Source organism: Castor canadensis, chromosome 5 (genome assembly GCF_047511655.1).
Source record: "Castor canadensis chromosome 5, mCasCan1.hap1v2, whole genome shotgun sequence".
NCBI classification, from domain to species: Eukaryota; Metazoa; Chordata; class Mammalia; order Rodentia; family Castoridae; genus Castor; species Castor canadensis.
The window spans coordinates 164279040-164303587 of NC_133390.1; the positions used below are offsets into that span (position 1 = coordinate 164279040).

Here is a 24548-nt window from a genome sequence, read left to right on the forward strand (position 1 = left end):
GCTTTGGGACTGATGACTTTCTAAAATGAGGCGACTGAGTCCAGTCCAGCCATTGCCACCCTCCTCTCCTGACCCTTCTCAGTGCATCTTCTCTGCAGAGACCACAAATCCTCACAAGTCGTCAGAGAGGTCTTTGAGCCAAAGAAGGCCGCGAGCGATAGCCTGCTATTCCCTGGCTCAAGCCTCCCCGTGGTACATGAGCTGACATACCTGGTCAGGGGATCCACCTGTCTCCTTCCTGCAGAACCTGCCAAGTGGAGCTGGAGCTTGGCTGGGTGAGAAGGCTGGTCACCGTCTGCCCTCTGCTGGCCAGTGGCGGTATTGAGTCCACTCTCCGACCAATGTGTGGGATGGCTGGAATGAAGAAACATTTATTGAATGACTGCTGTTATGATCAGACACTGTACTGAGCGCTGGGGTGTAAGCATGAACGTGACCTGAGCTCATGGAGTTAAAATTCAAATAAAGACGCAGATGTTCGGAGCTGGGGGTGTAGCGAGGCCCTAGGTTCGATACCCAAGCACTGTAAAATAAACAAAAGATTGACATTAATCAAATAGTCAAACAAATATTAAATTACAACTCTGGGCTATGTGAGCATATTACCTTGGGGCCCTGTTTGGACTGAGGGTGTAGAAGGGGACAAGAAAAACTGCCCCCAGGATGGGGAGTATGGGCGCCTCGCACCTCACAAAGTCATTTCACGTACTGTAGCGCTCCTCTTTGACAAAACAAGGAACAGGCTCAGATTGGGAAAAGAATTTGCCCAAGGTCCCAGAGGGAGCTGGGAGCAAGGCCAGAAGAACCTAGGTCGGATCAAGTCCAAAGTCCCAGCTTTCCCATAGTTCCTGTAGTTGTAACAGGTGGTCAGAGGACGCCGGGCGGGGCCGGGGGTGGAGCCCGAAGGGGCGGAGCACCTATAGGAGACGGGACAGAGGCGGGGTCTTTTCGAGGTTGGAGGTGGAACCTGGACGGATTATGGACTGCGGAGACTGTACCTGGTTGGTGGAAGGGGTGGAGCCGGGATCACACCTTGTCCTAGACGAGGCGGAAGCGCCCGGAAAGTGCAAACCGAGGACGCTTACCTTTTGAGCCTGTGCGCACACGCAGAGGCGGCGACTCCAGCTCCAGGAAGTCCAATGGGCAGCTTCCCAGGTAGGGCCCAACCAGGGCCAGGGAAGAGATGCTTCCCTTTCACCCTGTCCATTTGTCCTGCCATCTGACCTTCTTCCTTTAGCAATCAGATGGGAAGGCATGGGTGGAGGAGCCGTCCTAGCTTCCTCCTTCTCCGTGGCCCAGTGGCTGCGGCCTTCCTGGATGGCCAGAAACATGACTCTGGAGAGAAGGAGATGCCAAAACCTCCCAGGGAAGCTGGCCCAGCTTTACCCTAGGCTGATCGTGTGACCTTCGGAAGGACACCCATCCTCTCTGGTACTGAGTGTACTCAGTTGCCAGTTGCAAAGCAAGGTTTCTGATCCTTGCCCTGCCTGCCTTGAGACTGGGCAAGTCAATCAGGGGGACTGAGATGGCACTTTCTGTCTTCCAGGGCAATAGAAGTGCTTACCTGGGCTGGGGTATATAGCTCAGTGGTAGAGCACTTGCCTTAAAAAAAAAAAAAAGGAGAAGAAATGCTTAGCCTTCTGGTCCTAGGTGGAGAGCCACACCCTTCCTTCCCATCTAGATCTGGGAGCCCAGGAGGGCTGAGAGCTCAGACTCAGGACAGCTTGTTTTGGCTTCCCTGTGGTAGAGGGCGGGCTAGCCTGGAAGGCCTCCAGATGTTCCCAGAATGGGGTCTGAGGCTAGGGCAAGTCACCCTGTGAGACTTGCCTGGAGCCACCCTGCTCATTTTGCAAATAGTAAGACCACCATTACGCAGGGCCTTTCATGCCAACTTAATGTCTAAACTGTCAACTGCAAGCAGGGACAGTGATCAGAGGCTGCTACTGCAGTGCCCTCAGGACCAGGCTGGGTGAGTGGGGCTGTGATGATGCCAAAAAGATGCGGCTGCTTCTGCTTGGTGACACATACGGACAATTATTGCTTTATACAAATTATGTCATCATTTACACAGCCATGATGTTATCCCACTTCAGAGATTAACACTAAGACTCAGACAGATGACATGCCCAAAGTCACAGCTAGTAAGTGGCTGTGGTGTTCTTACTCAAAATGTCCCACTGTTATCCATGATCTGGGCATCTGGTAATAAAGCCTAGTCTAGGACAGCAGGAGGGTAAAGGAGGGAATGAGCTGGACCCTGGGGGATGGGATTCAGAGGGCTTGGAAGGGAGGGGTGCCATAAGTCCTGAGAGGTATTCAGCTGACTGGATTTCCAGGAGATGAGGGTAAAATGCTTGGTTTTAGACATGTTAGTTTGGGGGTGGAGGGTTACATAGGGAAGTCAAGTAGATATATATCCCTGTCTGGAGAAGAACAAGGAGGCAGAGCAGAGGCCTGGGAAAAGAAGGTGCCCTTAGGCAGTTGGGGCATGGCTCAAGTGGTAGAAAGCCTACCTAACAAGTGTGGAGGCCCTGAGTTCAAACCCTAGTAGCACCAAAAAAAAAATGTGCCCTCAGGGATGGATGAAGGCAGAGGGGAGGAGACTCATTGGAAGACCCCCATAGGCCGAATAGGTAGATGTGGGGGCATCCATTGGAGAGATGGGAGGAGAGAGGGAGGAAAGAATTCTAGACACCCCGTGACATTCAAGCTGAAATGGGTCTAAACTGAGGCCTGTATCATAGAAGGGAAACAGGCAAGCCTGGGTGGATCTGAGTAGGACCCAAGTGCCCCACCCCTTCCATCCAGTGCCCATCTCTGCCATCTGGTTCTTTCTTCCAGATCAGTGGCTCTCAACTGGGGGTGATTTTGTCCCCAGAAGACATTTAACAATATCTGTAGACAATTTGGTTGTCACAATCTGGGGTGAGAGAGAGGAGGTTTTACTGACCTCTAATGCACAGAGGCCAGGGGCTGCTAAATATCCTACAATACACAACCCCACAACAAAGAATTTTCTGGCCCCAAATAACAGTAATGCTGAGTTGAGAACCCGTGCAGGAGCTAGCCATGCCTGCTGCCCTCCCTTCCAGTACACCCTTTTTGTTCCTAGCAGGGCAGATAGCTCAGGTATGGGCCTCCAGCTGGCCAGACCTTTGCCCCCTCCCCTGCTCTGTGCCTCCCATGTTCACTCCTTTATTTCTGGAAACTTCTGGGTCACTCTGCTTTTCCTGAGCTCACTGGTCTAGATCCCTGCACACCAGATAAATATCTGTTCTTGCCAGTCTATCTGTCTCCCCAGATCTATAGTCACAGAGTTTGGTGTTAGGGAGAAGCCAAAATGGAATTTTTCACCTAGCACACAGTAGGTGCCTTGAAAATAAGTTATTGAATTTGAGTGACATGTTAGGGGTCCAAAGAGTTTCGCTTTACTGCTTTTTCACTTTAGCAATTCAAACCATGCCTTGTGTTTGTGAAGCTCTGACATAGATCAAAGGAATCCAGTACTTGGTCTGCATCCCAGGACAGGCAGAATAGCAGTAATCCCTGAGAAATGCTCTCCTTTGGGATCCTGTCTGTCATTCAGGCTCTTCCAAGAGTAGGCTGTGGATGGTGAACCCTAAGACAGCTCTTCAGAAACACTAAAGCATTCAGGCAGTACTTGGAGATCTTGTGAAAATGCAGATGTGGACTCAGGAGGAGTGAGTTGGGTCCAAGATTCCATGTTTCTAACAAGCTCCCGAATGATTCTGATGCTGCTGGTCCACGGACTACATTCTGAGCAACACATCACAAAGCTACCCTCTCTGCAGACAACTCTGGTGTTGTTTGGGAAGGAGCCCATGGTATGGAGTCAGGAGCCCTGAGTCATTACTTCCCCCACCACGTACACAATCTATGCCCTATTAGCTTCATAGAGCTTGAATAAGTCACTTAACTTTGGATACGTCACTTAACTTGTTTGAGGTGATACATGGCAGGCTGTCCTCTAGGGGTTTGGGAGCAGGGTCTCAGAGAGGCAAGTACACGGTGGAAGTGGGATGGTCTTGGCAGCCAGAGGAGCAGCAGATCACTGACCTGGCCAGCAAGGCAGGTGTGATGAGCTGAAGCTGGTATGATGGTGGGTGCCATGCCAGAGTGGAAGTAGCTCTCAGTCGAGTCCTGGCTTTTCTCTGTGGCCATCACAGCCTCCTGCTGGGCTGTGATCACCCAGCCCTACCTGTGGGACAGCTGGAGTGGCCGGTCTGGCTGGGGAAGGATCAGCTTTGGCCCAAAGCCTGAGTATGGGTCTAAGGGCCTTCTTAGCAGAGCCTCAGTCTGAAACTGGGAGCTGTGAACTGTGGCCTGGAGACTCTGGGGTCAAACTGTGGGCCTGATTGGAGGAGTAGGCCATGGATAGGCATCCCACAAGAAAAACTGGAAAGAATTTGGAATTTGGGGTCCCATGCAGATAGACAGCTGAACCTATTTCTCAGCTAGAGAAACAGAGACCTCTTTTTCCACTTTCCTTTAAAACTGTCACCCATTATCCAGCTGTGCCTGGGCCTGATTTACCATGAAGCTATCCAGTTGCCCATCCCATCCTGTTTCCACAGTCAGGTCATGCCAGTGGTTCACGCTAAGGGCTTTGGGTATGGACCAGACAGACCTGGGCTCAAATCCCAGGTCCTCTCCTTACTAGGTGTGGGACCCTCAGTAAGTCATTCCACCTCTCTGAGCCTCAGCTGGCTCATCGGTAAACAGGAGTAATAACACCTGCTCTGCCAGCCTTGCAGGGTTGTTGTGAAGACTAAATGAGCCATGCCCATGGAACCCCATGGTCATTATCATGAGTCATGGCATTTAGAGGCACAGGCACCCAGGTATTGTCTTACTCTGTGCTCTTATTTTTGCAGATGTGGAGATCAGCAGTTGGAGAAGGGAGCCAGCTGTCTGAGGGTCCGACAGCAGGTTGGTGGGTGAGGCTGGGCTAGACCCACATCTCTGGGAGCCCCTCCTCTCTGCGGCTGCTGAGACAAAACAAAGGCGCTCCCTCTCCAAGGCTGGACACAACGTAAGCCTGGGCAGTGGGCAGTCAGGCTACAGAAGCTCCCCACTGAGGGAGTCTTTGTCCATGGCACTATCTCTCTCTACCAGCATCAGCCATGAACTACGTGGGGCAACTGGCTGAGACGGTGTTTGGGACAATGAAGGAGCTATACCGGGGCCTGAACCCTGCCACGCTGAGCGGTGGCATTGATGTGCTGGTGGTGAAGCAGGCTGATGGCTCCTTCAGGTGTTCACCCTTCCATGTACGGTTCGGCAAGCTGGGTGTCCTGCGGTCTCGGGAGAAGGTGGTAAGTGCAAGGTGGCCACTGTGGGCTAGGCTTTTTAAGACAGGACAGTCACTACAATCTTAGAAGAGTACCTGGCCTCCCTAAGGTGGGCATCTGTCCTCTGGGGACAGGGTTCTCTTCTTCAGTATTTTCATTGACAGTTTTGGGGATGGTTTGGGGGTTTGGGTCTGGGAATATCCCCATTTGCCCAAGGAAGAAGCCCAGTGGGGCAGCCCCAGGTGTTGTGGCCATCAGAGCTGGCTCCAGCTTGCTAAGATAAGCCCTCCTCTGTGTTCTTGCTAAATCACCTCAGGTCTTCCAGCCAATCACTTCACCTAGGAACAGGCAAGGTCTTATCTGCCTAGTGATGGTGGTGGGATGGTTTGGGAGAGTAAACAAGCACAGCTAATGCTGCCTTGGGGCCAGGTATGTGGAGACAGTTAGTTCCTCTCCTAGTAAAGCCACACTTGTCTCCACCAGGTACACATAAACATGACAGAGACTTTTGTTAGCACCAAGGTCCACGTACGAATGGCAGTAAGGTGGCATCAGACCCTCCTTGCATTGAGGCAACTGTGAACTTTCTAGTTCAGTTTCCTGATAGGAAAGGAGAACCTGGAGGAGACAGTGTGCCTCAAGATCCTAAGAGCTGGGCTGTGGACTCAGATCTTTTAGGTTCATAGACTCACTTGCTGTGAGGCCACTTCCTCATAAATTACTTAAACCCCCTCCCAAGCCTCAGTTTCCTCATCTATAAAGTGCAGATAATTATAGGAGCTACTACAAGAAGTTGTTGGGAAGATTAAGGGAGATGATCTATATACAGCACCATATGAAATGCCCAATAAGTAGGGATTCTCACCACTGTTCAAGCAGTCAGCAACCTGGAGGCTAGGGTACAGCTCATGAGACAGGTCATGTCCTTGTTTTGTGGGGTGTGGGAGAGAGAGGAGTGTGGAAATCAAGTACTAAACAAGCAGCTAGTCATGCTGAGGTCTGGAGGAGAGAGTTCCAACTGGTGTAGAACTCTAGATACCCAGGCGTTGTGTCTCCAGTGGCCTGGAAGGTGGGCATGAGGGCCTATAGTACTGTCCATGCCACCCCTGGCCACCACTCATATTGCAGGTGGACATTGAGATCAATGGGGAGCCAGTGGATTTGCACATGAAGCTGGGGGACAATGGGGAGGCCTTCTTTGTCCAGGAGCTGGAGAGCGATGAGGTGAGAGCCATCATTCTGGATTTCATCTGCCCCCGCCCCTTCTCTCATGCCTCCTCTGGGCAGTCCTTGGCTTTGTCACTGTCCTTGCCCTCAGAAGCATCCTGTCTGCAGAGGTCTGATGTAGGGGATCAGTTGTGGCTGGCCTCAGACCCTCAGGATATGGTTGCTTTAGAGCCCTGAGAAAGGGGCCAGCTTGGGCTGACTCTACTTCCTCGGAAGTTGGGGAAGGTCACCGAAGAGGGTCTCCTGAGATGGCCCCCTGAGGGGTGAGAAGGAGACCTGCCAGGGAGCGTGGAGAGGACAGGGCAATGAGGAATGGCCAGATGCTGGAAAGAATAGGGCCTGACATGTTCTGTTTTGGTGCTGGCTCTGTGCAGCTGGAGCAGAGAGGTGGGTGGGTGGGGGATGAAGAGAGGGTGTTTTCAGAAGGAAGGCAGAGTCCAGCACAAGCCAACAAAGGAGTTTGAGCTGCTTAAGCTTGGCAAACTTTTTTTTTTGCTGGTGGGGTTTGAATCAGGGCCTATACCTTGAGCCACTCTACTAGCCCTTTTTTTGTGATGAGTTTTTTTGAGATACGGTCTCAAGAACTATTTGCCCAGGCTGGATTCAAACTGTGATCCTCTTGATCTCTGCTTCGTCAGTAGCTGGGAGTTCAGGTATGAGCCACCAGTGTCCAGCAAACTTTAATTGAGCTCCTACTGTATGCCAAACACTATGCAGTAGACTCAGACAAGGGCAACCTCTGCCTTCAAAAAAGTTCCAGATTAGTCTGCCTGGGAGAGAGACATATGAACAACAAATGGTGGAGCTACTTGGTCATTGTACTGAAGGGAGTTGGAACTGTAGTTAGGGCAAGCTCCCTGGAGGAGGTGGCAGCTGACTGAGTCTTAAAGGAGAAATAGGTGCCCACTGTATCTGGGCAAAAGGAGGTGATGAGAAGCTGAAGCACAGGTTTCTGCCTGGCTGCTGGGATGTCACGTAGGTCCTCTGGCATTAGGGGTACTTTAGTTCTTTTAGGCTTGGTGGCCAGCTGAGGCTGCAAGGCCATGATGTTACCATTCTCTGTCCAGCCCCCACACCTGCTCCTGACCATAAATGAGCTCATAAATGAGCTCAGTGCATGGCCTGGGCCTCAGGCAGGGCTCAGGATGGCTGGGTGGTGAGGCAGCCCCACTCCTCTTGAGACCTCTCAGCTATGGCCCCCGGTCTGTTCCACAGGAAGACGTGCCTCCTCGTCTGTGCACCTCACCCATCCCCTGGGGAGGCCTGTCTGGTGTCCCCTCTGACTCCCAGCTTGGCACAGCCAGTGAGCCCGAGGGCCTGGTCTTCATGGGGAGAAGGAAGAGACGTCGTAGGAGGAAACCCAGGCGGAAGGAGGATGCTGTGACCACTGACTCCAGTTCAGAGGAGCTGGAGGCAGGCACAGAGAGTGAGCCATCCCAGCTGGAAAAGCCAAAGCCAGAATCTCCAGGGTGTGTGGAGACCAGGGGGGAGACTGTGGGTGTGGGGTTCAACTCCTGTTTCCTCAGCTGATGCTGCCTGACTCTGGGCAAGGGACTTAACCTCTCTGGGCTTTAGTTACTTCACCTCCCCAAACCCTAATATCCAGACTCCCATGCCCTGCTGGGGGTGTCCTTCCCTGCCGGTGACCATTCCCCTGTGGTCCTTCAGCAGTGTTCAGTCAGCAGGGGAGTCCTCACTGCAGTCCAAAGACATCTACCCCTACTCTGATGGAGAGTTGTCTCCCCAGGCCAGGTAAGCATTTGAGTGGGGTGCAGGCCAAGACCCCTGATCTAGGTCTCAGAATGGTTTCAGTTTTCATCTTTATGATAATTAATGACTTAGAATCCATTTAATATGTTTATTGGTCATTTGCATTTCTCCTTTATAAAATGATCCAATCTTTTGGCAATTTTTATTTTACATGTTTGGCAGTGCTGGGAGCCAAACCCAATTTTTAAATTGTGGTATAATACACATAACATAAAATTCACCATTATAACCAATTCAAAGTGTGCAATTCAATGGTATTAAGTAAATTCACAAGGTTGTGCAGCTGTCACTACTGTCTAGTTCTAGAACCTCCCACGGCCTCAAAAGGAAACCCTGTACCCATTAAGTGGTTGCAGCTTTCCCTTCTTTTTGTGTATTTTAAAACTGGATTGCCTTCTTACTGTTGATTTATAGTTCTTTATATATGTACATATTCTTGATATATTTGCATATTCTTTATATATTCTGGATATATTTGCATATTCTTTATATATTCTGGATTTGACACAGGCATATCGTTGTTGCAAATATTTTTCTCCCAGATTGGGCTGGGTGGCTGGGGTGGCAACTAGCTAGAGGAGTCTCTGAGTACTTGTCCCCTGCAGCCTCTCATCAGGTGGGCTAATGTCCCCAAAGAGTGACTCGGAGCTGGAGCTGCGGGCCCTGGAGCCCAGTCCCCTAAGAACTGAGTCCCACATGCAGTGGGCCTGGGGGAGGTTGCCTAAGGTAAGTTCCTCCATCCCACCCTCAGTCCTGGCTTTTCACCCGGGCCTCCATGAGTTAGGATTGGAGTGACTAAGACCCAAGGCTTTGTGGGACACAGGAGGCAGGCTCTGTACCAGCCCACATCTTTCTGTAATTGTTTGACTGAAGGTGGCCAAAGCTGAGTGGCCTGAGTCCTTGATGGTTCCTAATAGTGGCGCCAAGGCCACCTCTCCTCTCCTGGTGGAGCCCAGCACCTCTTCTTCTTCCTCTGTGGCTGGTGTGGGCCCTTCGGAACCCCCAATCCTGCAAACAGGAGCCAGTGTTGACCTGCGTCAGCCGGAAGTGGAGTACCACTGGAGAGAGACTCTGGTGGGTCCCCCTTTCCCTACTCCAGAGAACGAGCAAACCAAGACTCAGAACTCCAGAGGTGCAGGCCTCTCTTCTGCTGCTAAATCATGGAGCTGGGCCACTCTGGAGGGCCCTGTTCCCGCTGGGCGGCCAGAGAGCTCCGGGGGGAAAGGTGAGTGATGGTTGGACCACTTGCACTGCTTCCCTGGCCTCAGGTTCCCTTGGAGCTCTGAGACGAAGTACATTTTGAACACCTGCTTTATGGGGCTCACGATTCAGTGAAGGAGACAAAAGACATGTGCAAAACAAGGAAAGACATGACACGGAGCCACACAGTGCAGAGCAATTGGTTGGAATGGAGACTATTTAAGTCACATGATCAGGGAAGGGTTTTCTGAGCGGGTGATGTTGGAATTGAGAGGTGAATGATAAAGATCCAGATCCAACCAAGTGAGGAAGAACAGGGAAGAGAATTCTAGGTAGAGAGAGCAGTACAAGTTGGGGCTCCAATAGGAGAAAGGTTTCATGCCTAGGGACTGAAGGCAGCTGGCAAGTCTTGAGCAAGGAGGGGAGAGGACAGGGATACAAATTCCAGGGGATGACTATTCCTAGCTCACAGCTGGGCTTCACCTAAAAGTGGTAAGAAGGCATTTGGCCCAAACTGTCTAAATCCATTGGCACTGGCTTCTCTGTGGTGATTTTAAATTAAACAAAATTTAAAAATCCATTTCTCTGTCACACTAATGCCATTTTAAGTGTTCTCAGTAGCCACATGTGGCTAGTAGCTATTGGACAGTGCAGACATAAGATGTTTCTATCACCACAGAAAGTTCTGTTTCCTTAGGGCATTCAAATGCAAGGGGCCACTTGCTCCTGAAGCCACTGAGTATGTGTTCAGTCTACGGGTGTCACTTCCTCTGCCCTCAGGACCCCTGAAGAGAAGCCAGCACCTGGGCCCCAGTGATATCTACCTGGACGACTTGCCATCCCTGGACTCTGAGAATGCAGCCCTATATTTTCCCCAGAGGTGCCTGGCTCTGGGATTGGGGTCCATGGAGCCAAAGGTCCACAGTCAAGGGCCTGGGAGGAGTGGGGACCCACTTCCCCGTTTCTTGTATTTATATCATTGTTGGCCCCTCTGTCCCCAGTGACTGTGGGCTGGGGGCCAGGAGGTGGAGTGAACCCAGCAGCCAGAAGCTCCTGAGGAACCCCACCCCTGAACATGTGCCAGAATCCGCTCCAGACTCAGTGGACACAATAGCACTGTCCCTCTGTGGTGGACTGGCTGACAGTGGGGACATCTCCCTGGGTATGTTCGACCATGATCTAGCCATGGGTCAGGGGAGGGCAGGTAAGACTCTCGAGGGTGGGGCTGCAGAGGCATGAGGCTGGGCTGGGCTTCTTTGCCATTCTCTGCCCTGGGAGCCCACTCCAGCAAGTGGGGGCTGGGCATTCCCAAGTTCCTGTAAAGCAAATGCTTGATGCTAATCCTTGACTTATCCACTGATTCCCAGGGTGAGAACAGGTGCAAAAGCCTTACGTAGGGAGGAACCCTGCCAGATCAAAGAATTAGCCTGCAGGAAGTGGGTGGGAGAGTATGGGGATTCTGGAGTCCGGTGGTGGCAGTGGGTCACATGGGATGTGCCAGCCTCACCCTCACTCTTTGTCTCTGCACCCAGAGAAGTTCAACCAGTACATCGTCTCCTACCAGGACCTCACCAAAAACCCTGGGCTCCTGGATGACCCAAACCTAGTAGTGAAAATCAATGAGAAGTAAGTGGCAGGATGGGGCTGCTATTGATCCCAGTCACCTGCTTTCCATGATTCTGCAGCTGATGCAACCCTGGTACCCCATTCTGTCTCCCTAGGCACTATAATTGGGCTGTGGCTGCCCCAATGATCCTCTCCCTGCAAGCCTTCCAGAAAAACTTGCCTGAGGTAATGGTTGGGGCCATGGCCTTGATGTCTGGCTCAATGATGAAATGGAGGGTGAGCAGAGGTGGGCCTAGGGGCCTGCAGCTATAAGAGCCACTCAGAGAAAGAAGACAGACATCGCCAGATCCTTGCCCATTCTTTGTAGACAAAGGCCACCCTTCTCAGGTTTCCTGGCTATAACTGGATCCTGTTACACTTGACCTTTATATCAAAGGAGCGCAGGACAAACCAGAGGGGAATAAACATCCCAAACACTCCTAAACTGGGACAGGCCTTCAACAGGAGGATTTTGGATATAAAAGATGAGGCCTGGGAGATGGGGTTCCACCCTTCACCTTCCTCTAAGACTATCCTTCCAGGCTAGTCTATGTTCTAGGCCCAGGATGGGGACAGTCATGAACCAAACAGAAACTGTCCCCACTCTCTAGGAAGTCAGAGTTAATCACATGCCCAACTAAGTATCAAATTAAGCTAAGTGCTGGGAAGGAGCCACCCAGGTTGCTATGAGCCTATGATAGGGAGTTTGCCAAGCTAGTGTCCCCTGGGCAGACTGGAGGCTGTGGCCTTGAGGTTGGAGCAGGGAACTGTATGTACAGATGCTCAGAGGTGGGAAGGGACCCAGCCTCTTCACTCCCTCCCAGCACCTTCTCCTGGACCTCCTGGGTTACCTGTCCTCTCTCAGAAGACGGTGCCCTCTCAGACAGTGCCAGTCTGTGACTGTACCTGCCCCTTCTGCCCCTCTGGGAGTCATCCAGGGTGCCCCCCAATCTGGCCCCTTGTTCTTCACTCAGGTTTGTCCAACAAGTATTACCAGTCAGATGTTGACAGCTGGTGCCTCCCTTTGGTGACAATGAGCTCCATCATTTGGTTCACCATGGGTCAGAGCTAGAACCCAGAGCCTCTGGGAAGGAAGACAGCCACTTCCTCTCTTAGCTCTACTCACCTTACTCAGTCAGACCCACCACTTGAGGCCCCTGAGAAACCCCCTGCAAACCTGCTCTCACTGCAAGGGGTCACCTGACTGATCCACCCTGATCCCCGTGTCCTCCTGACTTGAGTTCTCATTCTACATCTGTAGGATGCTGAAGTGTCCCCAGGTGGGCCTCAATCTGCTCTCCTCCTAGGGTTATCTAGCACACATCTAATCAGCATTTTTCACGAGGTCATGGTGCACCAAAACCAAAGTGATGGTAACATACCGGATAGGATTACTGACCTTAGGAGGTTGCCTTGTCTATCTTGGAGGTTCTAGCTACAGTCTCTTCTGCTGCCATTTGGTAGCATTGTGCAGGGAGTATTTGTTCTCTAGAAAATCCAAAGCAGCGCTACCTTCAGCTATTTTAGTAAGCGGGCTGACTTGCAAGACTTGGAGTCCGACTGAGGCTGGACTGAGCTAGGGAGTCAGGACTGGGGAACAGGAATGGCCCTTGGTCTCCCATGTGTAGTTCCATAAGTCATTGCTTACAATCGTGTCGGTGGGGGTGGGGGGAAGAGGGGTGAGAATGTGCTTCCTCAACCTCCAGGTATTGCTCCACATTGGTCTCGGGTTGGCTGAGATGCTGGGCTTGTGAAAATCCCAAGGGCAAAGTAAGGTGGGGTTGTGTGGTATAGAAAGAACTTCTATGGCTTTCATCTGCCCACAGAGCACGGTGGACAAGCTGGAAAAGGAGAAGATGCCGCGGAAGGGTGGGCGGTGGTGGTTTTCCTGGCGACGGAGGGACTTCCCAGCAGAGGAGGTGGGTGGTCATGGTCACAGAGTGGGGCTGGGACAGGGCAGGAGGTGGGGTTCACTCATAGATGTTCTTCCCACAGCACAGTGCCCAAAGGGAGAAAACCACATCCAGAGAGCAGCAGGGGTGAGTGCACCTGTGGGTTCTGCAGCTGGAGCCTGGGAAGGATTGCTCTGGGCGGGGGCGGAGCCTGTACCCCTTCCCCAGCTGTGGCTCTTTGTCTTTCCTCAAGCGCTACTGTCTTCAGAAGTGTGCCTCCTTCACAGAAGGGAAAACTGAGACCTAGAGACACATCAAATGTCTCTGAGCCAGGAAATGGCAGAGATATAATAGGAGTTCAAACTTCTGGCCCTGTTGAGGAGCTGCAGCATTAAAGAGAGAGAGGCTTCTCTCTTCCTCTAACTTATGGGGACCAGCTGACTTGGATTCCCTGTTTCAGTCTCAGATCCAGCCACCTGAGCTTAGGTGGAGGGTAATGAAGGATGGGCTTGTTGAAACCAAAGCAGGTGGCACTGGGAATATGCCCCAGGATGCATGCCAGTTTGTTTCAGGATGACATCTCCAGGGCAGGCCCTGCATCTGGCTACAGAGGCACACTAAGGCTGGACAGCCTGGGCCTCTATCTGGGCGGACACTGGAAGATAGCACTCCACATGTGTGGCACCTAGAGGGAGAGGTAGCCTCTGGACTGACAGGGACAAGCTCCAGGGTCCTCATGCCCTGGACTGCAAGGGCCAGCACCTACTACAAGTGAAGGGCTTTCAATTGGTGGAGGTGGCCTGAGCCCCAGTGCTGCCCACAGAGAGAAGACTGAAGTTTTAAGCAGTGATGATGATGCCCCAGACAGCCCTGTGATCCTCGAGGCCCCCTTCCCGCCACCTTCCACTCCAGCCTACATTCCTACCTACAAGAAGTCCCTCCGCCTCTCTTCTGATCAGATTGTAAGTGTATGCACACATGGATTCATGTGTAGAGGGATTGGGAATGAGCTAATTCTGTCCCAAGATGAGACGTGGGTCATCAAAATCCAGAGTCCATCCTTGAGGGCCTCTCCTTAAATACCTCCTGGGGTGGGTGCTCACTTCTTTAGTGCCAGCCCATTTCTCTGTTGGGTGCTCTGATTGGAAAAGTCCTCTCATGTTCTGGAATATCTACCTGTAGTGAACTGGTTGGCTCTGGATCTGCCTTTGGAAGCCACACTCAAGGAATCAAGGCTGATAATAGTTTCTTAGATTTTGGCAGCCCCATTCCTTCATATCATGTGTTCTCTGACCTCCATAGCTGGTAGCTTCTGTGATAAGAACATGTTTTCTTCCTGAGTGTGGCTCCATGGTCAGCAAGGGTTTCACCAGCCTGGTACAAAGCAGCTGTCATCTGTCTGGTACCCTGGGGCTCACACCCACTTCAGGGTGAGCCACAAAGTCACCTGACTTTGGTGGAGAGCTACCCTCATCCTTCTCCATGGACCACAGAGCTAGGCCTCTCTTTAGGAAAATGTAGAGTCAGGCACCCTAGCTCCAGAAAGGGGCTTCCTGTGAAGATCTCACAGAAAGACACTCCTATCTATAGAGTGGGATATCTCTCTGCCAAGAGCAGCCTCACCTTGGGGCTGACCTAGAAATCTGGGCAGGTAGTCACAGGCATTGTTTGTGTGAGATTCATCTCAAAGGGGAATAAAGGGAGGTCAGGGCTGCCATGCCAAATGTTGTGCAGGGATCTGACCAGTACGGGCACATTCTGCCCACATGGATATTTGTTTGTGTGACTATTGTCAGAACCTTTAGGGTCTCTGAGTTTAGAGGAAGAGATAATGAGAGGCCTGTGGGGATTAAAGGCCACAGATGGACAGTGCCTGCTTGTGGAGGGTAACAATGTCCTTGCCCTTTGTCTGGCTCCAGCGGTGCCTGAATCTGCATGAAGGTGCCAACGATGTGGTCTTCAGTGTGACCACCCAGTACCAGGGAACCTGCCGCTGCAAGGCCACCATCTACCTATGGAAATGGGATGACAAGGTGGTCATCTCTGACATTGATGGCACCATCACCAAGTGAGACCCAAGACCCACCTGGCTGTGGGAAAGACAGGGAGGGCCTGGAGACTCACCTCCCTCTGTTCTGGGTGTGTGTATGTGTGTGTGGTACAACAGTGTGGGAGGCCTTTCCTTCAGGATGTGCCATCTTGGGGCTGGGGTCTAGGCCCCATTGGGCCATACTCTTGGAATGTAAGAGCTATGTGGAACAGCCTGAGTGACCCTTCCTCTCTGGCTGTAGGTCAGATGCTCTGGGCCACATTCTGCCCCAGCTGGGGAAAGCCTGGACACACCAGGGTATCACCAGTCTCTATCACAAAATCCACCTGTGAGTGCTGGGCTGCGGCTGGAACAGGGTCCCTTGGTGGAGGGAGGGGGTGACAGGATGTCTTAGGCCACTGTGATCTCTGCCCTGGGAAGCCAGGCTTGGAGACCAGAACACCCACAGTGGAAGCAGCATGGCAGGTCAATGGAGCACTGAGACCTGCTGGCCTCAGGCTGGGGAAAGCCCCCTTCCATTCTGGTCCACTGGGTCTTGGGACTGTGTCCACACTCTTTCCAATTGGGAAAGCTACTGGAGCTACCTTTCTCAGGCCTGGCCTAGCCATTCTCCCTAAATCCCCTCCCTGCATAGACCTCTGAGTTTAAAGGCCAAGAGCACCAGAGTTGGTCTGGCTAGCCAAAGCCAAGAGGGTAGAGTGTTCTGGCTGGTCTCTGATGCCTCTATACCATCCTTATTCCCCATCCCCAGAAATGGGTACAAGTTCCTATACTGCTCAGCACGGGCCATTGGTATGGCCAATCTCACCAAGTGGTACCTGCAGTGGGTGAGTGAAGGTGGCTGTGGCCTCCCAAAGGGCCCCATACTGCTGTCTCCTAGCAGCCTCTTCTCTGCCCTCCACAGGTAATATTCTACACAACATAAGCCCACAGGCCCTTGGGGGGAGAGGCAGGTTCACTCTCTGGCCTGCCCAGGATGGCAATCACTCACTTGTGGGTATTAGCTGTGGCTGGGTCAGACTCTGTGTCACCTAACTATTCTACCCTCTCTTTTTTCTGCCCCTCCTCTGCTCCCTTCTCTGTCCGTGGTGTGGTTGCTCCAGGGAAGTGATTGAGAAGAAGCCAGAGGTGTTTAAGGTTGCCTGCCTGAGTGATATCCAGGAGCTGTTTCTCCCCCATGGAAAGCCCTTCTATGCTGCCTTTGGGAACAGGCCCAATGTGAGTGAGCCCCTTTTCCATGGCTGTACTCCATCCCTCTTCCCTCAGTGGTCTCAGTTCCAATACCTTTGTCCTCCATAGGATGTCTTTGCCTACCGGCAGGTGGGCCTACCTGAATCCCGGATCTTCACAGTCAATCCTCGGGGAGAGCTCATCCAGGAGCTCATGAAGAACCACAAATCCACGTGAGACCATGTGTCCCCATGACCTGCCATATTTCCATATCCCAGTCTCTCACTGGACCCCAATCTTACCTCCTCCCCTGGACAAATCCTGGGTGGGATGCTGAGCTTTCACCTCCCATGGTAGAGGCCATGGCCTGGTGGTGACTTAGGCCCTCAGTGGTGCCCTGTTCTGCCCGTAGGTATGAGCGGCTTGGTGAGGTGGTTGAGCTCCTCTTCCCGCCTTTGGCCCGTGGCCCCAGCACAGACCTGGCCAACCCTGAATACAGCAACTTCTGCTATTGGCGCGAGCCACTGCCTGCTGTAGACCTTGATGCCCTGGCCTGAGCTTATGCTGGCTTCCCCTCCGCCCTGGCCTTGCTCAGGACTGACCGGGGGTCTGGGAGTACCCCTGGTACCCTGGCCAGTTGCCACAGGGCCAACCCATTGAAGGGGAAAGAAGGCTGCAGCCAGAGAGACCCTCCCTTCTCCCAAAGGCACAAGGAACAAGGCAGCTGCTCCAGGACTCAGTATCACCCTGACCTGTAGCAATTAAATGTTTATCACCTAGGCCCTTGCAGAGTTCTCCCTTGTTGTGTCTATCCCTGACACCCTGGGGCATTGGCTAAGCTCCTAGTAGGACAGAGAGAAGAAGGAGGCCCCATGGAGATGTGAAGCCTTGGATAAACAGGGAAGTGGGGGTTGGCAGCAGCAGGGGTGTCTGGGAAGAACATAGTGCTCCCCACCTCACTTTGGGAGATTATATACCCTTCAAAGCCTGGCCTAACATGGCCCTGTGCTGAGCCAGGCCATCAGTGCTTCCCCTTGCTGGTGCCCTGGTATCTCAGCCCCAAGTTCGGATGCTCCAAGGCCTCTCCGGCACCAGAGAAGGGGAATTCAGGCCATGTAAGAGCTGAGGGAGCAGGGTTCCTGCTTGCCCCATCCACTGCCCTGATTCTCTTGGCACTTTCCCTGAGAACTCAGCCCCAAATCGGCAACCACAGTTGGTGTTGTCAAGTGCTCTTTCTGGGCTTCTGCCGGTCACTTCAGTGCTCAACTGCTAAGTGAACTGTGGTTCTAGGCTCTGAGAGGCCCAGGGTGATACCACAAGCAGCCTTCCCTCCCACTGCTGTTAGTGAAGAAAGCACCTTTATACTGACTAAAAGCTTTAATCCAGAGTCTGCTCTCCAACAGTGCCAGAGTCAAGGGCACAACACCAAATGTCCAGAAACCAGAAGATAGGGCTGTGGGAACCTGCACACAGCACAGAAGTTGTGCTGCTGTGGGGAGAACTGAGACCAGGAACTTGAGCACAGTCAGGTATCAGAGTCTCTGAAGAGTGTGCAGGCCAGAGGAAAACATGCATTTTCCTGTTATCTCTGGATAGTCTCATACCTGAATTTCTCACTGTGTGAACATCCTGGCAGGGCTGGGGTTTTGCAAGGATGTTAAAAGCAAGGTCAGGATCCCGTTTGCCTGAGAAGATCCTTCTTCTCAGGATTTGATCTCCTTCAGGCCCCAGTATACACCAAGGCTGCTCTTAGCAGAAAGGTACTGACCTGGAGGGAAAAGGCTTTCCCTGACTAGAAGGAGGAGAACCACATGGACACCATACTACTCTGAAAACTTATGTGGGGAAGGAAAGGAAAAGTTGGGGTGGGGTCTCCAAACAGATTGCTGGATCCAATTCTTTCCTCTGGGAGTTTACAGCTGCCTACGCCCTCACTATGAGGGAGGATCAAAGGAATAAAGAGTACTCTCCGCTGGGTCTCTGTGCTTCAGTTCTGTCCTGAAGGATGTGTGAGGAGCTGGGAACCTCAGATGACCTCGCGTCCTTGATTCACAAACAGCATCTGTGAAGCTGCTAGGTGTGAAGGCAGTTCCAGTGGGTATCACCTTCCTTGCAGAAACTTCACACAGATGTTTAGGGATAGAGGCCAAGGGACAAGGGAACAGATGCCTCTAAGGGCTGCAACTTCCCCTCATGGGCAAAGGGAGTTGTCGTCGGGCCCCCTGTCTGACACTGGGCCTGGAGATCTCTGCATAGTTGCTAGCTCTAGTGTGTCTGCCCAAGGACAAGTTGCAACTGTGGTATATGCAGTCTCTGAAGTCCAGCCTGGTTTTCAGGCACAATGGATGTCCTTGCCTTGACAGCTATCCTGAATTATCCAGTTTGTGCAGCACTGAGCATGGCTTTTGATGGCCAGGACAGTCATGCGGACCTGGACCAGGACCATTCATCCAGTGACCTCTGAAGTGGCATCTGAAGTGGGCCAGGGGAGGTTGGGAGGCACTGTTGAGTACCGCTGGGCTCTAGGGTCATGTTCCTTGGGTTGTGGGGTCTGGGGCTTGGATACTGTCCAGTCTGCCTAATTGGCTTGCCCTGGCCTCATCTGCTCAGCCAGCTGGGCCCTGCAGTCCAATAGGTCATCCCGGAGGCGAGCGATGTCCTGTGCATGCTGGGCCAGCGTGCGATTCAGCTGATCTACGTGGCCCCATAGGCCCTCTCTGGACCTAAGTGGCTTGGTGGGCAAGCTGTCCAGTCTGGCAGAGAGCAGGCCCAGCCTCCTGCACGCACCCTCCACTTGTGCCACCCGCTGGTCAAAGTGGTCTACTGCATGTTGGAGTTCCTGGGCTGTGTCCTGGCAGCGGCTCAGACTCCCAGCCACACTGGCCACACCAGCCTTGAGTTGCTCCAGCTCCCCCTGCAGGTTCAAGACCTGTCTGTGACCAGCCTGAAGTCTTGAACTTTGGCTGCTGACCTGCTCCTGAATAGCGTGGACTTCAGCTTCCACCTTGCGTCCTCGCTCATCCAGGGACGTGTTGGCAGCCAAGAAGGCGTCAGAGTACTGACTGACAGAGTCACTGAGGCCTGTGAGTGATTTGCTCACTGAGTTCAAGTTGACTTTCAACAGAGTGATCTCGCCTTGGAGTGAGCTGCCTGACCCTTCTGCCAGCTGTCCCTGGACTTCTGCCACAGTGCCATTGAGCTGCTGGAGCAGAGCCGTGTGTCTGGCCACCTGGTGTAGGAGGGCTTCACTCCGACTTTGCCAGGCCTTCACCTCTGCCACGAGATTGTCCAGGATGGCTGAGGTAGTGCTGGGAGTGCAGGAGGTCTCCAGTGAGACCAGCCGTTGTTCCAGCACTGCCAGCTCTGTCTGCACGAGAGGCCGTGCTGACCTGCCTGGTGGGGCACCATCATGGCTTAGTTCTCCGGCCAATGTCGCTAGACGCTCCTCTAAGCTCTGCACACGTTCTTCCAGCATGGACGTGAAGCCGCCTACACCCCAGCCTCCCATCTCCATTCGCAAACAGCAGCTTCTTGCTCCATTCTCTGTCCCATTGATGGTTGCCAGGCCTTCAAGCAGCCCATCCACACCTCCTTCAAGCATGGCAGCAGAGAGGTGCTCTAGATCATCCCCAGCCTGGGCACCAGGACCCTTCTGGGTCTCGGTGACTGTCTGCAGGTTCCTCTCAAGGCTGTCCACTCGGGCACTGATCAAAGCCAGCTGGCTACAGCAGCTGCCCCCACCAGCCACACTCAAGCCCTGCAGCCGAGTACCCAACTGTGAGAGCTCCCGACGCAGGGCCAGCTCCCGGCCATTGAGGCTCTGGTGCAATCGCCGGCTGGCTGCCTGGTCCTCCTCACACTGCCTCCTTACCTCCTGCATCCGCAGGTCACACTCACTCTGGACACCTTGCAGCTTCTGCTCGAAACCATCCAATAGGCTCCCCCAGAGTCGCTGTAGCCGTTTGTCCACATACTCTTCTAGCAGTGCCAGGGAGGTCAGAGGGGATGGCGGGGCCTCCCGCAGCTGCTGTAGGTGGGCCTCGTGGCCGAGGGCCAGCCCATGCACCTTGTCTAGTAACTGCACCTTGGTTCGCAGCGTGTTGCTCACCTCTGACACCTTGCTCAGGATCTCGCCCAGGGGAGGTGCGAATGGTCCTCTGTCTCTGTCTCCTGGGTCCACAAGCCCCTCAGGGATAACCCCAAAGCCCACAGGGGCAGCAGGAGTCCTGGAGTCACCAAACACCCTATTGGGATGCTCACGGCTAGCCACCAGGCCACTAAGAGTACCATATGCTTGTGCCAGGCGCTGGACATCACCCTCCAGGCGTTCCAGCCGCTCACCAAACAGCCCTAGGCCTTTCCTTCCTGGGAAAGAGAGGGAGAGATCCCAGGAGCATCACAGGCTTGCCCTCACATTGTGTCACACTGCCAAGCCACCCAAGAGGTTTCCTGTGCCCTTTTCCATGCTTTGAGCCAGGGGTCAGGGGATGGAAGCTGAAGGCTCACTGTTATGCCCAGTGTAAGATGTACTCTCCCCAATCCCGCCAGAGCTCAGCTAGCCTGGGTCAATCCCCGCCCTCTGCCCTTGAGCCCATACGCCCGATCTTCCTGGAAAGGTGTCCACAGGTAAACTCACCATGGGGTCTGGGGGTTGCTTTGCTGTAAGAAGGGGGTCTGGGGCCTGGGCCCAGCTGCCCTGAGGGAATTTGGGGTTCCTGCTCCTGCTGGGGTGGGTTGGCCCCAGGGTTTGTGAGGTGCTCAGGGCAGCCTTCTCCAGCGAGACCAGGGCAGCAACGCCAGGCGAGATCTGTCACTGTCTTGATGCCAACCTTATATCTGGGTCTGAGCACTGAGCGGTACCTGGGTTAGGAAGGTGAGAGGGCAGGTCTTGCACCTATGGACTGAGATTCCTGTCCCCAGCTGGCATTCAGGGCTACCCTTGGACACCTGCATAAAGTTTAGATATTTCCCCATCTCCATACCACTCTCCAGGAGTTTCTTTTTTTTCTTTTAGAAAAACGACAACAAACCCAGTTGTGGTTTCAGGTAGGGCGCTTCTAAGGCTCTGAGCCTCCTGGTGAGTGGAGGACACAGGTAGAAGCCATGCTCCATCCTGGTGGTGGCTTGGGGAGAAAGCTAGCAGTGATTAAGCCCCAACCCTCCTAAGACCATTTGACCCATTCTGTGGGTAGAAGGGGCATTGCCTCCCTCAGGGCCCTGGAGCCACTCTGGGGTCCCACCTGCTTCCCTTAGTTCTTTCCACTCCTCTCTAGCCTATTCCAAGAACTCAGCTCTGTTCATTGAGGCTAGGGGAGGATGCCTCTGGTTTCAAACAGGGAGGAGAAGACCCAGGGTGCAGGCAGGGCTCACCAGAGGCCACACCTTCATCTGTTCATCCATGTACCTGTGTACCCACTGACACACTGGGGCACAGGTCCATTTCCAGACACACACATCTGAACCTTTCCAAACACAGACCTGTGCGTCATGTCTCTGTGAAACATCCCCACCCAGATAGCTCCACCAATCTGGCCTTTGCCTGGGTATCTGGCTCCCACCTGTCATCTCTGCCCCACTTTCTCATGATCACCACAGTCTTCCCTGGGTCTGCCCATGCCCCCTGTAGTATCAACCATTGCCCGAACAAGTCTCTGTCCTCTCCTTCCTTATATACTCTTAGTCTTGTTCTGCTTCTCTCCTCAAAACCCTTCCATTGTCCCCCTATGGTTTCCAGGCTTCAACTTAAGCCTGTGCCTGACTCATGAGTGAGGCCCTGCTGCAAGTTCAAAACCTTGAGGTCTTCCCTAGCCTACTTATGGGGCCCTGGCCCACTCTGGCCTGCACTGGGACTTAGGTGGCTCTTTAGAATTCAAAAAATTACGGCCCTTTTGGAGTTGGCTCTCCTCTCAACTGAAGGCAGCACTGGGGCTCCCAAGAGGGTGGGATGGGAGTGCACTCACGTGACTGTTGCAGGACACTTGGGCCCCCATCCACACTGCCGGTACTCAGCCTTCACGTAGCTCTCTGCTCCCTCTTGTAGGATGCAGGTCACATTCCTGTGTACCACATAGGCACAGAGGGCCCTACAGAGGAAAATGGCACCTGTGAGCTATCTGGCCCCAGCCAAGCCCTTTAAGGCCTCTACCCTCTTTTCCCCACCTGTTGGCCTTAGCAGCGGACCAGACTCCCACTTCTCTTTTGTCTGTTCTTGTTTCTAGAAGCCAGGGCCTTTGCCTGGGGTCCAGATTCTTCTGGGCTGGACTCAATCCCACCGCTGGTCTCTTTGATTCTTATGTCCTCTATTGGTGGCCACTGGGCTAAGGGCTACAATGAACCAGGAGCCCAATGTAGCTGCTCACCCTACCTGGGGAAGAGGCCCACTGGTTTCTCTGCCAAGTGCCTTTCCACATCTCCCACCCCTAACTCCTTCACCAGTTCCAAACTCTTTATCTTGGGCTTCAAGGATTCTGAAATCCCAACTTAGTGGCCTCCTTTCTCCCCTGAAACAGCTTCCAGTCCCTGCCTTTGCCGTTTCTTCACTCAGACCATTTTTTGTGTTGTCTCCTTCAGGCACATCAGGTCCACTGGGAGTGGCTGTGGGCTGGACTCTCTCTTCCTACAATACTTCTCAAATTCAATTAAGAGTTCAAATTCAGGCTTGAGCCCACTGCTGTGGACGCCTGCCTGTTCCGCAATAGGTATGTAGAACACAGAGGCTCCCACTAGCTTTTCAGACAGCCACTTTGGGGCTCCCAAGGGGAGGGGCTGACCGCTGGAACCAAACAGCAGGCAGGGGCATGGCTCCGTCTACTACCTGGCGGGGCGAGGGCGAGATGGAGGGCCCGGGAGCCGTGTTACAGGACGAACAGCCCTTCCTCCTCTCCCTCCACCTGGTCCACCGCGCCCGGAGTTTGCACACAGCGCAGCTGGAAAATGTTACTTTGCTGGAAAGGTTTCCGCGGGCACTGCCAGGATCCCAGCCACCGCGCCGGGCCCCCTCGCTTCTTTTTCTTCTCCAGTCCCGCAGCCTCCTGGAGCGTAGGGCGCCCGCCCTAGCAAGAGCTCAGTCCTGGGCATCCTCCCCTCCGAGTCGCGGCCGGGGGTACCCTGGGCCTCGACGCCCCCGCGCGGTCCGGGCAGGTGGGAGCGGCGACCCGCCGCGTGGGCCCCACCCCTCCCGTTCCCGCCGCTGCGCGGCCCGCGCTTACTTGTGTGGCCCCGGGCGCAGCCGCGGGCGCCATCCCGTCGTGTAGAGGCTGTAGCGGGAGGCACCGGGCGGCGCGGGCCGCGCGAGGAGCGGGGTGCCCTTGGCCTGCGCTCCTGTGAGCAGCGCCGCGACGGCGCACAGCCAGACGGACAGACGGCGGTGGCCCATCGCGGTCCTGTCTCCACCTGGCTCCGCGCGGTACCCCCCGCGGGTGTCCGCCCGCCGCCCTCTCCGCTTGCCGGCCCGGGTCCCGCCGCCACTCGCGGTGCCCGGAGCGCGCTCACTTGGCCGCCTGGCGCTCCGCGGCGGTTGTGTCCCGCCGAGTGGCCGGCGCTGCTCGCGGCTGGGGCCGCAGAGGGGAGGCGGGAGGCGGGCTCTGTGCAGATTAGCATAAACTTGGGGCCGCGCCACTCTCCTCTGCCAGCCCCCTCCTCTGCTGCCAGCCCCCCGCCCCGGCTCCGAGCTGAAGCCCGAGCCGCCTCCTGCAAGCAAGAGGTTAAGAAGGGAACAGGCGCGGGTTGGCGGAGCGCAGGCCGCGGTGCCCAGAGACGCCCCCCGCACTTACCCTGCCACTACGGTCGCCGGTGGGTACAGGCCAGAAGCAGAGAAACAGAGCCCTGAGGCTGGCCTGGCCGCTGGCTCTCCAGGAGCCGCCCACTCGCAGGATATCGTGGTCTTAAAAGTCTAAGTGTGTCTGGGTACCGCGGTTCAGGGATCTGGAGCCGAGATAATTGTGTTTTGGGGCGTACCAGCACTCCCTCCCCAGCCAGACTGTTCCTGCAGGCTCGCTCGTCGTTGTCTGGTGGTACCCGGAGACCTGATAACTCCACAGACTCCTCTTCCCATCAATCTCAGTAACCCAGTTTAGTGGCCAGGCTGTCCCTCTGGCTTGTTGCTTGTGCGTGTGCGCGCGCGCGCGCGCGCGCGTGTGTGTGTGTGTGTGTGTGTGTTGCTCAAAGAAACTTCTGAATCATTTGAACCACAGCTCTGGTTTGTTATTAGCCTCCTGTCAAAGAAAACCTTTAGGTCTTTCTCATAGGAAGTTGTACTTAAGTCAGGCTTCCTCCATGTTTCCGTGGTGAAATTGACTCTTGGAAACAAGGAGTTGGCTTTTA

General features: G+C 53.9%; 2 protein-coding genes across 6 annotated transcripts; one reads left to right on the forward strand and one right to left on the reverse strand.

Annotated features, from left to right (window-relative positions):
• Positions 1-949: 949 nt before the first annotated feature.
• On the forward strand, positions 950-17006 carry Lpin3 (lipin 3). 5 transcript variants are annotated; one of them, XM_020187196.2, is made up of 21 exons: positions 951-1155; positions 4896-5053; positions 5137-5336; positions 6441-6536; positions 7755-8008; positions 8208-8291; positions 8915-9035; positions 9183-9534; positions 10290-10389; positions 10511-10671; positions 11042-11135; positions 11231-11300; positions 12941-13033; positions 13110-13153; positions 13830-13968; positions 14926-15074; positions 15298-15384; positions 15808-15960; positions 16160-16274; positions 16356-16459; positions 16639-17006. In XM_020187196.2, the coding sequence occupies exons 3-21, from the start codon at positions 5145-5147 to the stop codon at positions 16781-16783; spliced, it is 2553 nt and encodes an 850-aa protein (XP_020042785.1). In that variant the 5' UTR covers positions 951-1155; positions 4896-5053; positions 5137-5144; the 3' UTR covers positions 16784-17006. The 5 variants fall into 5 exon arrangements, 4 of the variants coding, with proteins under 4 accessions (XP_020042785.1, XP_020042791.1, XP_073930876.1 ...); XM_020187202.2 differs by having other exon boundaries at positions 8211-8291; XR_012448259.1 differs by lacking the exon at positions 16639-17006 and having other exon boundaries at positions 950-1155; positions 15808-15883.
• A 523-nt stretch (positions 17007-17529) lies between these two features.
• On the reverse strand, positions 17530-23763 carry Emilin3 (elastin microfibril interfacer 3). Its single transcript, XM_020187209.2, has 4 exons — positions 23435-23763; positions 22187-22309; positions 20863-21086; positions 17530-20591 (listed from the first exon to the last, which is right to left on the reverse strand). The coding sequence occupies exons 1-4, from the start codon at positions 23599-23601 to the stop codon at positions 18805-18807; spliced, it is 2301 nt and encodes a 766-aa protein (XP_020042798.1). The 5' UTR covers positions 23602-23763; the 3' UTR covers positions 17530-18804.
• Between the last annotated feature and the right edge of the window lie 785 nt (positions 23764-24548).

Bases quoted from the DNA above. Each gene is read 5' to 3' on its own strand.
- Lpin3 (XM_020187196.2), top strand. From the start codon at position 5,145: ATGAACTACGTGGGGCAACTGGCTGAGACGGTGTTTGGGACAATGAAG. The intron at 9,535-10,289 runs GTGAGTGATGGT...CTCTGCCCTCAG, and splicing joins AGAGAGCTCCGGGGGGAAAG to GACCCCTGAAGAGAAGCCAG. The intron at 16,460-16,638 runs GTGAGACCATGT...TTCTGCCCGTAG, and splicing joins ATGAAGAACCACAAATCCAC to GTATGAGCGGCTTGGTGAGG.
- Emilin3 (XM_020187209.2), bottom strand. From the start codon at position 23,601: ATGGGCCACCGCCGTCTGTCCGTCTGGCTGTGCGCCGTCGCGGCGCTG. The intron at 22,310-23,434 runs GTAAGCGCGGGC...TTTCCTCTGTAG, and splicing joins CTGCGCCCGGGGCCACACAA to GGCCCTCTGTGCCTATGTGG. The intron at 20,592-20,862 runs GTGAGTTTACCT...TCTCTTTCCCAG, and splicing joins AGCAACCCCCAGACCCCATG to GAAGGAAAGGCCTAGGGCTG.